We start from the raw sequence: 17,193 nt of genomic DNA on the forward strand, positions 1-17,193 counted from the left end.
AATAGAAAAGAGAATGCTGAAAAATATGTGTTTTATATATGTAAGTGCAGTTCAGCCAAATGGAACAAATGATAAATGGCTTTCTGTCTAATGCACTAATGCCTCTGCCAATTACTTTTGCATTACAAACCATAAAAATCAATGATGCTTTTCTAAATTCTATACAGATATTCTATGTATAAATTGTTATTTTCCATGAATTAAGGACACCTCAGCATTGGTATCAACCAGTTTAGGTCAATAAGTGTAGGTTTTTTTTTTGTTGCTTTTTTGCCATTCTTAAAAATTATATATATATATATATCAAAGAATTTGTAATATTTTTTTAGATACATGTTCTGAGGGTGATTGCATTTGAGGTAAATGGAGTGCGAAAGCGAGGTAGACCGAGGAAAAGGTGAAGGGGACAGGTGGAGTAGGAGATTGAGAAGGTTGGTTTGAAAAAGGAGGATGCCCAAAATCGGGTAAGTTGGCGAGATGGTGTGAGGGCAGTTGCTATGGCATTGAAGTAGATCCGGCTACCCCCATTAATAGGGACAAAACCTAGATTTAAAACACTCAATGATGATGATGATGATGATGATACAAACCTGCTCGTAATACTTATTATGTCCAACATAAAAATTCTGGTCGAATGATATTTCTGTCACAAGTACAGTATGTTTTTCACCAACCTATAAAAGACAATTTTAACAATTGAATATTATAACTTATATATATAAAAATAAAATTAACTGCATCAATACATTACACAAAGGAAATGTAATAAAATGTTTTAAAAGAAATTTAAAGTGCCTATAAGGTATGTATTAATAATAGAAAAATGTCATACATTAATTTTGTCTCTCTCATATGTGTGTGTGTGTGTGTATTTATATATATATATATATATATATATATATATATATATATGGTGAGGCAAGACCTTCGAACATTGGGCCTCACCGAGGCGATGACTACTGACCGAGACCTTTGGAAATGTGCTGTGCGTGAGAAGACCCGGCAAGCCAAGTGAGATCGTTGCCAGGGCCCCTGGACTGGCTCTTGTGCGGGTGGCACATAAGATGTACCATCTTGAGCGTGACCGTTGCCAGTACCGCCTGACTGGCCTTGTAGGGTTTTCGAGCGAGATCGTTGCCAGTGCCCCTGGACTGGCTCTTGTGCAGGTGGCACATAAAAGACACCATTTCGAGCGTGGCCGTTTTCGTGCGGGTGACACGTAAAAGCACCCACTACACTGAGTGGTTGGCGTTAGGAAGGGCATCCAGCTGTAGAAACTCTGCCAAATTAGATTGGAGCCTGGTGTTGCCATCCGGTTTCACCAGTCCTCAGTCAAATCGTCCAACCCATGCTAGCATGGAAAGCAGACGTTAAACGATGATGATGATGATGATATATATTTATATATATATATATGACTATAACCCTTGAAGGAATTAAAAATATACTAATTTATTTACAGAACTAGTTCACTTGCATTAATTTTTATTGCATTCTTTTACTCTTCAAAAGAAAGTAATTAGCAATTATAAATAACTTTTTCCAAGCCAGCAAACTTAATTACAAAGTATTAACTTTATCACTATAAATTTAACCAATCTAGTTGAATAAACCATAAAGCAAAACTTAAAGACTAAGTCAAACTGAAATTCACAATAAATTCAACTCTACTTTCAGTATTGAATCTCCCTATCATTAAATATTCTGTTGTTATTCTTAAACTTACTCTAAAATGATAATTTTAATTCAACATTTAAATATTGTATTAAATAAGGTAATACCACAGCAATATTTAATGAGTGTTTCTTTTCTTCTAACCTGACATTTTACATTTTGAATATAAATAATATAAAGAATGAACTCACCTTGTGACTATAAGGGTAATACGATTGAAATAGCTCAGACATTGCTTTAGTTCGTTTCTTTACCTAATAATAAAAGAATTGTTTTTGATTTTAAGTATAAAGGTCAGCAATTTTGGAGGGTGGGGGTGTTAGTTGATACCATTGATTCCAATACTTGACTAATAATTTATTTTATTAACCTCAGAAGGACGAAGGGCAAAGTTGGGCTTCATGGGATTTGAACTGTGAACATAAACTGGCACTCTGTCGATTATGATGATGAGGGTTCCAGTTGAGCCTATCAACGGAACAGCCTGCTCATGAAATTAACATGCCATGCAAGTGGCTGAGTGCTCCACAGACAAGCCTACCCTTGATGTAGTTCTCAGGGAGATTCAGTGTGACACAGGATGTGACAAGGTTGGCCCTTTGAAATACAGGTACAACTCATTTTTGCCAACTGAGTGGACTGGAGCACCATTAAATAAAGTGTCTTGCTCAAGGACACAATGAACTCATAATCTTATGATTGCGGGACAAATACCCCAACCACTAAGCTATGCACCTACACTGACCATAAAGAACCAGAAAAAATACCACAAGGCATTTTGTTAGATGCTGTAATAGTTTTTCCAATCTGCTGCTCTCACAAAATAATGGTTTCTGAATTAGGCACAAGGCCAACATTTTTGAGGGGGGGGGGCATTGTTTAGCTGATAACATCAACCCAGTTGTAGACTGGTACTTTTATCTTATCGAATCCAGATGAAAGAAAAGCAAGGTTGAACTCAGAATGTAAAGAGTTGGAAAAAAAAAAATACTGTAATGCATTTTATCAGATGCTGTAATGGTTCTGCAAATCCTGCTCACCTTACCTAACAATAATAAACACTGCCATTAGGCAGCATTGTGAGAAATGGGATTAACATTAAAACTTTCACAAATTGAAATTTTGTATTTCAGAGATTTGTGAGATTATTAACTTTACATATCTTTTATTCTTTCGCTTGTTTCAGCCATTAGACTGCAGTCATGCTGGGGCACCAATTTGAAGGGATTTTAGTCGAATGAACCAACCCCTGTACTTATTAATTTTTTTAAGCTTGGTACTTATTGTATTGATGTCTTTTGTCAAACTGCTAAGTAATGGGGACATAAACACACCAACACCTGTTGTCAAGCGATGGTGGGGAACAAATACAGACACAAAGACACACACACATGATGAACTTCTTTCAGTTTCTTTCAACCAAATCCACTCAAAAGGCTTGTCAGCCCAAGGCTATAGTAAAAGAAGCCCAAAGTGTCATGCACTACGAATGTACCTAGAACCAAGTGATTGGGAAGTAAGCTTTTTACAACAACTAATCATTAAGAGTACCATGTAAAAAGCTTCTAGGACACTCTGTGAAGTGGTTGGCATTAGGAAGGCCATCCAGCTGTAGAAACTATGCCAAAGCAGAAACTAGAGCATAGTGCAGTCTTCTGGCCATTGGCATCAGTCAAACTGTTCAACTCATGCCAACATGGAAAACAGACATTAAATGATGATGAGAATGATGCAGAATAAACTGAAAACTTTCAAAATTACCTCTTGAGGATCAACTCTGGTCATTTTAGCAGCAGGAGTACCGGGACGAGGGAAAAATTGGTTTATGAACAAGCTTGGGAACTGGTATTCCTTAACAAGTGCCAAAGATTCATTGAAATCCTATAACAAAAATATCAATTTACATTAACAGTCATCAAATATTCAGTATTAAATATGTGCTGGTTTAAAAGAGTAGGAGCTATGAAGGTATTAGAAATAAGAATTATTAAACCACAAGTAATAATATTTAACTAGATATGCACAATTAGAGCTTAAATATACACACATTACAATTTTTATAATTTCCTGTGGAGGTAGTTGGAGTCGTCCCTTACAGGATAACCATCTAGGAAAATTCAAACATCACTTCGAATTTGTTTTGTCTTGTTTAGGATGCATGAATTTTAGCAATATCTTTTATACAACAGTTATAATAGATATGACTATACCTTCCTCTTTTCTATACATTGTAATACAAAAGAAAAATTTGTGTTTGTAGGATTTTATTATTCATAATTATGCGTGTACATTATACAAGAGCATATATTTGGCACATAAACACAGTGGCATAAAATGTTTCAATCCAGATCTCCCTAGTTATTCTAAAAGGTAAAGAACCCCTTTGGTCATGAATGACCATGGGATTGCACCTAGAAACTTTCCCTCCAAGGCACAAGTCTACAAGTCTGGGTAAGGTTGCTTATGGAAGACCAGCAGTTGCCCACGCATACCAGCCTCCCCTCTCCACGCCATTGATGTTATACAAGGGAAAGATACAGCTTGGCACCAGTGACGGCGCAACTCATTTCTACAGCTGGGTGAACTGGAGCAACATGAAATAAAGTGTCTTGCTCAAGAACACAACACAGCCTGATCCAGGTATCGAATTCACTACCTCATGATTGTGAGCTCGACACTCTAACCACTGAGCCATGCACCTTCTACTTGCTGAGATATAAGGACTTCTAATTATTCTTTATTACAAATTTGTGAATATTGCATAAAGATTTTTACATTGTTTTCAAAAATAATTAATGTATTACATAATTTTATCAAAAGGCTATCACACAACAACAACTTCTGTTATATATAATCTATGATAATAATGAAACATATACTTGCATCAAGGAATTAACAAAATAAAATGCTAAAAATATCAAAAGGAAACAATACTAGACCCTGTTATTTCACAATATCAAGCTAAAACTTTGGTTAACTTCTTTTAAGATTCAAAGACTTCCAGCAAAGTTAGAGTAAAAAAATTTGAGAGAATAAAATGTGAGCTACTTGTCCATGTGTGCATGAAAGATAGATAGAGAGGCAAAGAAAGAACATAGACATATAAATGCATACATTTTGCTTCCTTCCACACCATAATAATTAAGAACTGACTGTCTCATACCTCATTTGTCTCTGTTGGGAAGCCACATATAATGTCTGTAGCAATGGTAATACCAGGAACTCTGAAAAAAAAAAAAACAACCAAGGAACAAATTAATGGTTGTCTTTATAGATTACAAGACGTTTCAAGGCAAAACTACAAAGTGCAATAAAAAAACTTTAAACTCTTGTGAGTTAACTGTGTGGTAAGAAGCTTGTTTCCTAACCACACACATACAAAAAAAAAAAAAAGGCTTACTTTTCTTTTAGAAAATCTACAACATGTCTGAAGTCATCAATACAATATTCTCGTTTCATGTCCATGAGAACACTGTCAGAGGCTGACTGCACAGGAACGTGTAAAAAGGCATAAACTCGTGGGTGGTTACAAATCTTAGCCATTTCCTTCAATGAAAAAAACAAAAATAACATAACTAACATAACTAACATGTATACTGTTAACTGTGGTGGAGAAGATTGTAATATGCAAAGTAAACAATTTGAACACGGAAATTGTGAAAGGCATTAAAAGTCAATATGAAAATGTCATTTCAGAATTATTGAAACCATAGACACAGGCATGGCCTTGTGGTTAAGAAGCTAGCTTTGCAACTGCATGGTTTTGAGTTCAGTTCCATTGTGCATCACCTTTGGTAAGCGTCTTCTACTATAGCCCTGCACTAACTAATGCACTGTGAGTGAATTTTAATAGACAAAAACCATGATGAAACTTGTAGTGTATATATATATATATATATATATATATATATATATATATATACCACAGCAGAATTGATACTGGTGTTGTTGGCACTCCGTCGCTTACGACGTCGAGGGTTCCAGTTGATCTGATCAACAGAACAGCCTGCTCGTGAAATTAACGTGCAAGTGGCTGAGCACTCCACAGACACGTGTACCCTTAATGTAGTTCTCAGGGATATTCAGCGTAACACAGTGTGAAAAGGCTGACCCTTTGAATTACAGGTACAACAGAAACAGGAAGTAAGAGTGAGAGAAAGTTGTGGTGGAAGAGTACAGCGGGATTCACCACCATCCCCTGCCGGAGCCTCGTGGAGCTTTAGGTGTTTTCGCTCAATAAACACTTACAACGCCCAGTCTGGGAATCGAAACCGTGATCCTATGAGCGCGAGTCCGCTGCCCTAATGTGCCACATAAAAAGCATCCAATATACTCTGTGGAGTGGTTGGCATTAAGAAGGGCACCCAGCCATAAAAAACCATGTCAGAACAGACAATGAAGCCTGGTACAGCCTTACTGGCTCTGGTCAAACCATCCAACCATGCCAGCATGGAAAATGAACATTAAAGATTTTATATATATATTGGAGCCTGGTGTTGCCATCCGGTTTCACCAGTCCTCAGTCAAATCGTTCAACCCATGCTAGCATGGAAAGCGGACATTAAACGACGACGATGATGATGATGATGATATATATATATGATAGATCGCTGACCACTACACATATTTTTTTCTCTCCTTATTTCTTTCTGTGTTCCTTTCTGTTGAAGAACGTAGGCTCGAAACATTAAAGACTCTCTATTCCCGAGCGTTATACTAATACATCCATTTGTTGTTTACACCACCTGTCTTCGTCTGTTGTTTTTTTGTGAATTCTCCTATATATATCATCATCATCATCATCATCATCATCGTTTAACGTCCGCTTTCCATGCTAGCATGGGTTGGACGATTTGACTGAGGACTGGTGAAACCGGATGGCAACACCAGGCTCCAGTCTGATTTGGCAGAGTTTCTACAGCTGGATGCCCATATATATATATATATATATATATATATATATATATGTATGTATGTATGTATGTATATGCATGGTTCAAAATTGTACAAAAGACAAAGACTGGTGAGGAAACAACAAACAAGGTGTATTAGTTTGATGTTCAGGAAAAATGGAAGAGTCTGCTGTTTTGGGCTTACACTTTTCTAGAAAGGAATAAGGAAAGAAAACAGCTGGAGAGAGGGGAAAAATGGACATGTGTGTGTGTGTGTATTTGTTCCCCTCTCCCCCACTTGAAAACCTGGTGTTGGTTTGTTTATATCCCAGTAACTTGGCACTTTGACAAAAGAGGCTGACAGAATGAGTACCAGACTTTAAAAAAATGAGTGCTAGTGGTGGTTTGCTTGATTAAGGACCCTTCAAGGCAGTGCCCCAGCATGGCCACAGTCCAATGAGTGAAACAATTAAATTAATTAAAGTAATTACCTCTAAATGTTCCAAAATGTAAGGTGGGTTAGTCATTCCTAACCGCAACATACAACCTTCAGGTATTACATCAACAAGCTTCCAGAGAAGTTCTGGAAGCGTTACACCAATATCATGGCCATAAGCACCAAGATCTTCAGAAGTAAGCCATATCTCCACAACACCCTCTGTAAAAACAAAGTTTAGCATAGAATTATTATACTAACAATGAAGGCACATGGTTTAGTGGTTAAGGTATTTGGCTCACGATTGTGAGGTCGCCAGTTCAATTCCTGGCAGGTACATTGTATCCTTGAGCAAGATACTTTACTTCATGTTGTTCCAGTCCAGCTGGCAAAAATAAGTACTACCGGTATTTCAAAGGGCAAGCTTTGTCACATTGTTTCATGCTGAATCTCCCTGAGAACTGCATTAAGGGTATGCATGTCTGTGGAGTGCTCAGTAAGTTTTCTCTTTATCAACCAAGCATGGCTGAGTTGTTAAGAAGTTTGCTTCCCAACTGGTATGGGTTGGAAGGTTCAACAGGGAGAGATGAGCCAGAGGGCTATGCCAAGTTCTACATCTGCTTTGGCATGGTTTCTACAGCTCAATGCTCTTCCTAATGCCAACCAGGATGTTGGGCTGAGAGGCTGAATGATGTGTGTATGTGTTTGCATGTGTGTGTATGAGTGTGTGTGTCTGTGTAAGTGAGGCATTTTTTGTTTGTGCTTATGATCATATGTAAATGTGTATGTGTGCATGTGTTTGTGTTACTTTATGATAATTGTAAACAAGTGCCACTGTCATACAGGCAGTGTCATTAGCTTCCAGTCTTTCACGAAAACAAGTTTAAACATGAGAAAATATCACTTGGTAATATTTGAGCTGGAGATAGGAAGGACATCAGGCTGTATAAAATCTGCCTCAACCAATTCAAGCTGACCCATGTAAGCACAGAAAAGTGGATGTTAAAGACAATGATGATGAAAAAAAAAAGCCAGATAATATAAAATTATTCTCTAAGAAAGTCAGTGTTTTCCTTTCAATATCCAGTTGTTATGTTTATAGGAATTAGCATTAGTAATTTCTGGTGTACTCTTGTAAGGAAGAAATAGAAAATATATATTAGTTTACCTTCAAAAGATTGCACGGCTCGTTGCACTATGTCGTCTGGCGGGTAACTACCTAATTCTCCACGAGCATGCTTGGTTTTACAGTAGGTGCATTGGTTGAGACAACTAAACAGAGAAGAACAAAAATGAAATGCTTAATATGAAATACCTTTTAGCGAAGTTTACTAAACATTCAATATGTTTTTTTAAGCAAGTGTATTTTTTTTTACACACACAAGTTACTTGAGTAGTTCTATAAATCCTGATATTTGTATAAAAAGTGTTGAGCCAAGCCTGCTCCTAATATAGGTGCAGGTGTGGCTGTGTGGTAAGAAACTTGCTTTCCAGTCATGTGATTCCACGTTCGGTTCACTGCATGACACCTTGAGCAAGTATCTTCTACTATAGTCTCAGGCCAACCAAAGCCTTGTGAGTGGATCTGACAGATGGTAACTGTTGTGTGTGTGTATCTTTGTGTTTGCGTTTGTCATCCCGCCACTACCACTTCACAACTGGTGTTGATGGGTTTGTGTCACTGTAACCTAGTAGTTTAACAAAAGAGACTGATAGGATAAGTAGGAGGCTTTAAAAAATAGGTACTAGGGGCAATTTGTTTGACTAAAATTCTTCAAGGTGGTGCCCTAGAAGACAAGCAGTGGAGTGTCTGTCTAATGTCAATTAGCAAAAAAGAAAAAAAAACTGTGGGGTTGGAGTGTAGATTAGTTGAAGTAAAATAAAATCTAAAGTAAATGTTGTCCCACAGCATAAAGCCGACCCCATTTCCTTTGGAGTTTAGAGTCTTGTGAGTTGCATAGAACCTCAACAGTACTGGTGGCAAGAAAAAAAAAAAACACCCAGCATATGCGATGGAGTGGTTGGTATTAGGAAGGGCATCCAGCCATAAGAAACCATACCAAAGTAAATAGTAGAACACAATGCAGCTCTTGAACCCATTAGATCCTGTTATACCAGCCAACCCATGAAATATGAACATTATATGAAGATGATGATGATATCTGAATGAATTTTTAAACTTTCTTTCTTCTTTTAACATTGATTGCCCCGTTATTATTTGACTGTTGTCTTTTTTCTCCTATTCTAAGTTTAACACATCACAGTAAGCAACACTTGTAATGCCTATCTTATAGTTGATCATCATACTATTAAACTCATCTTAACAATGAGATTTTTAAAAGCATGTACATGTAGACCATGCTGTGATTAATTTGATTAATGTGTTTTTAAATACTGACACAATATTGTCATTTTTAATTGGTGTACATACCCAGTGTTGATAGCAATTATTTCTATCAAAGGATTCTTTCTAATTTTTGGTAACGCCAGTGAAGCACCTCCAGTTTTTTTACCAGCTTGCTTTTTTTGACCAAACAATCGTACCGTATGACCTGGTCAAAAATGAAAAAGAAATAATTAAAATTTTTTCCAAGAACATTCCGGTCAAATGGTTAATGGCAGTACCCAAGTTTGGCCCCAACCTTGGGCTGAAACATTTAAAGAGAAAAAAAAAAAATGTGAGATTATGCACCTCCCACCTCCATTTACTACATATGTGGAAAATCGGTGTATGTTTGTGGCATTGTTATCAAACTCCTCCTACATCGTTTTATTGATTTTGATGAAACTTGACATGTGAGTAGAACTCATGTCTGGAAACCTTATAACATACTTAGATTGTTGAAAAAATCTATAATACGGCCCCTGGAAATTGCTTTCTTAAATCAGAATGATAAGGCGTTTCAATAGAACCTCTTTACCCCGGGAACTACCGGGTACACCAGCTAGTATATCCATATCCAAACTTTGAGATCTATTGATATACACAGTGGTGAACTCATGTATAACAAAATTTATGTCTACATATTAAGAAATTAATTATTTAGAAGTCAATAAAAATTGGTAATAGAAAGGGCATCCACCATCATCTAACATCCGTTTTGCATGCTGGCATGGGTTAGACAGTTTGACTGGAGATGGTAAACTGCACCAGGCTCCAATCTGTTTTGGCTTGGTTTCTATCTGTCTCATCTATTGATGTCCATCATGTGTATGTGTCCCAACTAACATGAATTTCCATCATAGGAACTTAGAATAGTAACATACAAAACTTATGGCAAAACAATCTATCTAGTTTTGTATGTGTATTTCGTGTGCAAGATTCTTGATGTGGATACGTGTGTTGAAAGAAATACAATTAAACCTTGGGAGAGGCATTATGCTGGTAATAAACACATGCACTGGTTCAGTCCTTTATTAATTTATATAGTTTTTTGTTAAATTATTTCATTGCACTCTTGCAATCTCTTCAGTAACTTGTCTCTCCACTTCCATTTATTTAATAAATAAGACAAGTTACTGAAGAGATTGCAAGAGTGCAATGAAATAATTTAACAAAAAACTATATAAATTAATAAAGGACTGAACCAGTGTGTGTGTTTATTACCAGCATAATGCCTCTCCCAAGGTTTAATTGTAATCTATCTAGTCTTGTACAGCTTTAGTGATTTGCATTAACCCATTAGCATTTAAACTGGCCATATCTGGTCCGTATATTCTATTAATTTTATGTTGAAACTGGTTAGATTCAGCCTCTCACACCTACCCTACAATATCATTCTAAAAATAAACAATCACATCATCAAATCTCAAGGCTATGAGATAATATATGATTAATTTTTAAAAATGTGGATAAATAAGCATTACATTTGATCAATTAATCTGAATGCTAAAGGGTTAAAGTAATTTTTTTTTTATCTGTATACAAATGACATTTTGAGTTATTAACAAGGAACTGGGGAAAAAAATCTAAGTAAAACAAGTGTATTTACCTTTTAGAGTTTCTTCAACAACTTCAACCACACGATCGATTTGTTGTACACCCAATACACTTATTCCCTGAAAGTAGAAAAAAGATTTGATTAATTAATTTTCAGAAAGTCTAATTGTAGAAGCTTTGGGAAAACACACACATTGAGAGAGAGAGAGAGATGTGGAGACTGAGAGTAACTTACAGAAAGATATTCTGATTTGGGTTGTCCCTGTGGCACACATCCAGCTACCACAAGATGTTTTCCTAAAGATTTAGCTTTATTAATTTCATTACGGAAATGATCTTCAGCAGGACTTTTTACTGTACAGCTGTTTAGTATCCACAAATCTGCCTTCTCCTTAGAATCTTTAAAAATGAATAGATAAATAAATACATTACACCTTTAAAAAGTATAACAAAACATATTTTTATATATATATATATATATATATATATATATATATATATATATAGGTATGTATGTGTGTACATATACATATATGCATACACATACACAGAGCATCATTAGTGGTAGAGACTTTAAATATGAATTATATGAAGTATTTATATAAGCACAAATTTCAGACAGAAGAGAACAGGCTCTTCCACAGGCTCTGTAGATTTATTGCAGGAACTTCATAGTAGTGGTTGGGGTAACAGTATTAATAAAATAGGAGATGGAATGTGTAATAGACTTTATTGGGGACAAAACATGTTTCGACCCGTTCTGGGTCTCTTCAGGTACATCAATAAAAAAAGTCTCACTAGAGATTTCTTGAGTCAGCTTACATACTGATATATGTCCATCAAATTTGTGAATGAGTAAAATCAGAGAAAAATTATTGAAACGCTAAAAATTCAAATATGAACATGGAAAGTATACATTCTAGTTTATACATTCATATCTCCTAATCATTATCATCATCATTAAACACCCACTTTTTCATGCTTTCTAAACAAGGTAATATTTGCCCATTACTAGACATGGCTTTCATGGACAGTTGGAAACAAACAACATCACTTGTATGACGGAAACATTCACTTACAACCATCTTGTGATGTTTGGACAAGAGTACACACAAGCATACGCAAATACATACATGATGAGCTTCTTTGAGTTTCCACAAACCACATCCACCCACAAAGCTTTGGTTGGCGCAGGACTATACAAGACACTTGCCCAAGGTGCCATGCAGTGGGACTGAACCTGAGATTACATGGTCGGGAAGAAAGTTTCTCAACCACACAGCCATGCCTGCACTTGCTTGCTTACAATGCACGCATCCATCCACACATCCATACATCCATACATCCATACAAGATAACCTGATCACTTCATGGTTGTTTTATCTTACTGTGAACTGTATGTTATTGTACCTCACTATTTCTGGTGTCCCACATTACATGTTGATGTATCTAGATTCTACTGAATTGTATAATCTGTATGTGTATATGTGTGTGTGTGTATGTAAGTAAAAAAGGGTAAAGACCCCCTTTGGTCATGAATGACCATGGGATTACATCTAGAAAGTTCTCTGAGGCACAAGTCTGGGCAACGTTGTTTATGGAAGACCAGCAGTCAGCCATGCATACCAGCCTCACCTCTCCATGCCACCGATGTTATCCAAAGAAAAGGGAAAGGCTAATACAGCTTGGCATCAGTGATGTCGCAACTCATTTCTACAGCTGAGTGAACTGGAGCAACATGAAATAAAGTGTCTTGCTCAAGAACACAACACAGCCCAGGAATCAAATTCACTATCTCATGATTATGAGCCCAACACTCTAACCAGATCCATCCCCACAACAACACACTCACACACAAATACAGTGGTAATCATCATCATCGTCGTTTAACGTCCGCTTTCCATGCTAGCATGGGTTGGACGATTTGACTGAGGACTGGTGAAACCGGATGGCAACACCAGGCTCCAATCTAATTTGGCAGAGTTTCTACAGCTGGATGCCCTTCCTAACGCCAACCACTCAGAGAGTGTAGTGGGTGCTTCTACGTGTCACCCGCACGAAAACGGCCACACTCGAAATGGTGTCTTTTATGTGCCACCCGCACAAGCCAGTCCAGGGGCACGTAATGGTAGAGAGCTATAATATAGGCAGCTCAAAATATCTGGCAGTGTTGGCTATAGCCTAGTCACCCGTATTACGAACCAGGTGATACACGAAGGAGTCATACCCTATGACTGGTGTAGCAGCATCATAGTCAACTGCTACAAAGGTAAAGGGGACGCTTTAGATACAAATAATTACAGAGGCATCAAGCTGTTAGATCAGGTTATGAAAGTTACAGAGAGGGTCATAGCCCAACTAATTAGGGAGCGAATCAATTTAGATGAGATGCAGTTTGGGTTCGTGCCAGGTAAAAGCACTACTGATGCCTTATTTCTAGTGAGACAGTTGCAGGAGAAATACCTAGCTAAGGATAAACCTCTGTACCTGGCTTTCGTTGACATGGAGAAAGCCTTTGACAGGGTCCCCCGATCCCTTATCTGGTGGTCAATGAGGAAACTTGGGATAGAAGAATGGTTAGTGAGAGCTGTGCGAGCCATGTACAGAGATGCTGCCAGTAAGGTGAGGGTTGGAAATGAGTACAGCAATGAATTCCGGGTAGAGGTAGGGGTCCACCAAGGTTCCGTCCTCAGCCCCCTATTATTTACCATAGTCCTCCAGGCAATCACAGAGGAGTTCAAGACAGGTTGCCCCTGGGAGCTCCTCTATGCTGATGACCTTGCCCTAATTGCGGAGTCACTATCAGAACTAGAGGAGAAGTTTCAGGTGTGGAAGCAAGGTCTAGAATTGAAGGGCCTTAGAGTCAACCTAGCTAAAACCAAAATCCTAATAAGTAGGAAGGTAGATAAAACACAAACCCCTTCAGGTAGATGGCCCTGCTCAGTATGTAGAAAAGGAGTAGGTAGTAACTCTATAAGATGTACCCGGTGCAAGCTATGGACACATAAGAGGTGCAGCAACATCAAAGGCAGGTTAACTAGCAAGTTAGTTTTTGTTTGTGGCAGATGTTCAGGTGCAATAAAGACTGCAAACAAACAGGAAACAACTTCTATCTCATTCCAGGGTGAAAAACTAGAGGTAGTCGATAGCTTCCGCTATCTGGGCGACCAAGTTAGTAGTGGGGGTGGGTGCGCTGAAAGTGTAGCTGCTAGAATAAGAATAGCCTGGGCAAAGTTTAGAGAGCTCTTACCCCTGCTGGCGACAAAGGGACTCTCACTCAGAGTAAAAGGCAGACTGTATGACGCATGCGTACGAACAACCATGCTACATGGCAGTGAAACATGGGCTGTAACTGCTGAGGACATACGTAAGCTCGCAAGGAATGAAGCCAGTATGCTCCGTTGGATGTGTAATGTCAATGTGAATACCCGTCAGAGTGTAAGTATCTTGAGAGAAAAGCTGAACATTAGAAGCATCAGTTGTGGCGTGCAAGAGAGACGATTGCGCTGGTATGGACATGTGGTGAGAATGGAGGAGGATAGCTGCGTGAAAAAGTGCCACACCCTAACAGTTGAGGGAACCCGTGGAAGAGGTAGGCCCAGGAAGACCTGGGCTGAGGTGGTGAGGCAAGACCTTCGTACATTGGGCCTCACCGAGGCGATGACTACGGACCGAGACCTTTGGAAATGGGCTGTGCGTGAGAAGACCCGGCAAGCCAAGTAAGATCGTTGCCAGTGCCCCTGGACTGGTTCTTGTGCGGGTGGCACATGAGATGCACCATTTTGAGCGTGGCCGTTGCCAGTACCGCCTGACTGGCTCCTGTAGGATTTTCGAGCGAGATCGTTGCCAGTGCCCCTGGACTGGCTTGTGCGGGTGGCACATAAAAGACACCATTTCGAGCGTGGCCGTTTTCGTGCGGGTGACACGTAAAAGCACCCACTACACTCTCTGAGTGGTTGGCGTTAGGAAGGGCATCCAGCTGTAGAAACTCTGCCAAATCGGACTGGAGCCTGGTGTTGCCATCCGGTTTCACCAGTCCTCAGTCAAATCGTCCAACCCATGCTAGCATGGAAAGCGGACGTTAAACGATGATGATGATGAATATAAATTTTTTCAATAAAAGACCAAATGTAAAAAGGAGACAAAAAGTGAAGTTCCAACCAACCAGTTATAGTATAACCATAGTTTGCAAGTTGCCCAGCCATGTATTCTCCATCAGAATTGTTATGTGAACAGCCCCAAGTCTTCAAATAAATATTCTGGGTTCCTGCATAAATGAAATATAAAAACAAGATGACAAACGGCTTGGAATCACATTATTTCTAAATAATGGAAAGGCAACACATTTTAGATTTAGGTACAACTCAATAAAGGAAACTAAAAAAATAATTCAATGTCCGCGATTTTTGGGGGTATTCAAATATGAATTAGCAAAAGTGTAAGGAATAATATGTTGAACTTACTCTAATTTTATTGCTAAAATAAAACACATGACCAAGATGTGGTCCCTTTAGCACACCTAGGAGGGCAATACTTCTGAATAAAAACTGATTGGACTGTGATAACCTGTCTAACAGTACAATGGACTGTTAGGTTATCAGTATGTCAGTATGGAAACCAGGAATAAACTGATGATGATAGTATTAAATAAAGTGGGAAAGGTTTCTACTTCAAATAGGAGGGGAGTACAGGAATGACTCTGTGGTAAAAAAATGTTTGTCTCACAATCGCAGAGTTTCAGGTTTGATCCTACTGTGTGACACCTTGGGCAAGTGTCTTCTATTAAAGCCTCAGATTGATTCTATGTTTTACGAGTGAAATTTTATAAAGAAGCTCTATGGAAGTCTGCTGTGTGCGTTTGTTTGTCTCTGTCACCACATGGATATCATGTCAACAGAAATTATATTTGTTTATATCTTGCATAAACGATATATTCTGTAGCTTAACAGCTTAAAATGTGAAGACACTGGAACAAGGTGGACTGTTTACTTTCTCAAGCCAAAGAGTTACCTTGTTTTGTTAAACATTAAATTAAAAAAAACACCTGCACATAGAATGATTTGTGAATACAAGCAGCTGAATTAAGGTTCTTCTGAAGAATCTCTAGAACATGCTTCTTAACCATTTTGTACCTATGGACCCCTTTGATTTCTATCTTACTCAGATGAATCCACATAACCATTCACTGTTTAAAGAAATCATACATTTTTTCATCCTCATTTTATGATAGTTAAATATTATTAAGAATTGTATTTAAAAAATTGTTAAAATATTTTGCATATGGTAGAAGTATAACCAATTTATTGCAGATAAATTTTAACAATAAAATCCTATATGGACCCTCAGTTGAGAATCACTGCTCTTGAATAATGTTACTTTATAGGGTGTGTAGCTTGGAATCAAGAAATCTCTCCACATCAGGCCACAGGTTACAGTTCTGGTACTAAGGACATGTGGTTTGAATGTTGTAAGAAAAGGTTGCAAGAAGGATTCTTCATGCTGAGCCAACTGGCAGGAGACCCAAGGGTAGATCAAGAATGGGAATGTTGGATGATATTCATAGTGTCAGTTGGTCATGCTGAAAGTTGCTTCTGACAGAACCCTATGAAGAAGGTACCTGAAGACTCTGCCAACACAACCCTCCTAGGAATAGCAGGCAGAGAAAAACTAGCTGGCTGGATAAGGGAAATAGGAAATGGAAAAAAAGGAAGAAAAAAATACTATTACCATACCTGGTATCACACTATCAGCTTGTATTGGAGCAGCTTCCACAACCTTTTTCCGCTTGCGAACTCGAGGCATTACCATTCTTCGAGCGACATTGTTCCTATTAGTTACAGGTTCTTGTGCATTAACGATGTCTTCAATGTCAGCGATGTCAGATTCCCACTTTGCAGGTGACATTGTTATAAAATCTAAAATCCAGAAGTAATTAGTAATTAATCTGAGATTTGATTTAGGGACACATCACACCCATCTCTGCTATTGTTGTTCAACACAAGGTAGGCTTTGCTGGTCGCTGCTGTTGTATTACATTACTAATATCAGATGTTACATTTTGGAGATTTCTAGAAGATTAAAACCACTCAACTACATTGATATTATTGACAGAGACATACAACATGAATTTGAAGACCTAATGGGGGAAACAGGATTCCTGGTCTGACATGGTGAAATGTATCTTGGTTGCGGCAGCTTGAAGAAGTATAAGATCAAACACTGAAACAATATATATATTTTTGCATAAATGA

The 17,193-nt window shown here is 38.0% G+C and overlaps 1 protein-coding gene across 8 annotated transcripts in view; it reads right to left on the reverse strand.

Moving 5' to 3' along the window:
• The window catches only part of LOC106879197 (threonylcarbamoyladenosine tRNA methylthiotransferase), a 29,962-nt gene that overhangs the window by 913 nt on the left and 11,856 nt on the right, over window positions 1-17,193 (reverse strand). For 5 of the 8 annotated variants that reach the window (XM_052969947.1, XM_052969946.2, XM_014928659.3 and 2 more), the window contains exons 2-13: window positions 16,675-16,857; window positions 15,108-15,209; window positions 11,178-11,341; window positions 10,995-11,061; window positions 9,434-9,554; window positions 8,171-8,274; window positions 7,058-7,224; window positions 5,075-5,220; window positions 4,838-4,898; window positions 3,436-3,555; window positions 1,866-1,928; window positions 591-674 (exon numbers count right to left, since the gene is read on the reverse strand). In XM_052969947.1, the coding sequence (XP_052825907.1) occupies window positions 591-674; window positions 1,866-1,928; window positions 3,436-3,555; window positions 4,838-4,898; window positions 5,075-5,220; window positions 7,058-7,224; window positions 8,171-8,274; window positions 9,434-9,554; window positions 10,995-11,061; window positions 11,178-11,341; window positions 15,108-15,209; window positions 16,675-16,846 (1,371 nt within the window). In that variant the 5' untranslated portion in view covers window positions 16,847-16,857. Of the gene's footprint in view, window positions 1-590; window positions 675-1,865; window positions 1,929-3,435; window positions 3,556-4,837; window positions 4,899-5,074; window positions 5,221-7,057; window positions 7,225-8,170; window positions 8,275-9,433; window positions 9,555-10,994; window positions 11,062-11,177; window positions 11,342-15,107; window positions 15,210-16,674; window positions 17,162-17,193 lie in introns of all 8 variants that reach the window. The other 3 variants (XM_089356111.1, XM_089356109.1, XM_089356110.1) reach the window with 2 other exon arrangements.

This window comes from Octopus bimaculoides, chromosome 8, assembly GCF_046866305.1.
Source record: "Octopus bimaculoides isolate indiv1 chromosome 8, ASM4686630v1, whole genome shotgun sequence".
NCBI lineage: Eukaryota > Metazoa > Mollusca > Cephalopoda > Octopoda > Octopodidae > Octopus > Octopus bimaculoides.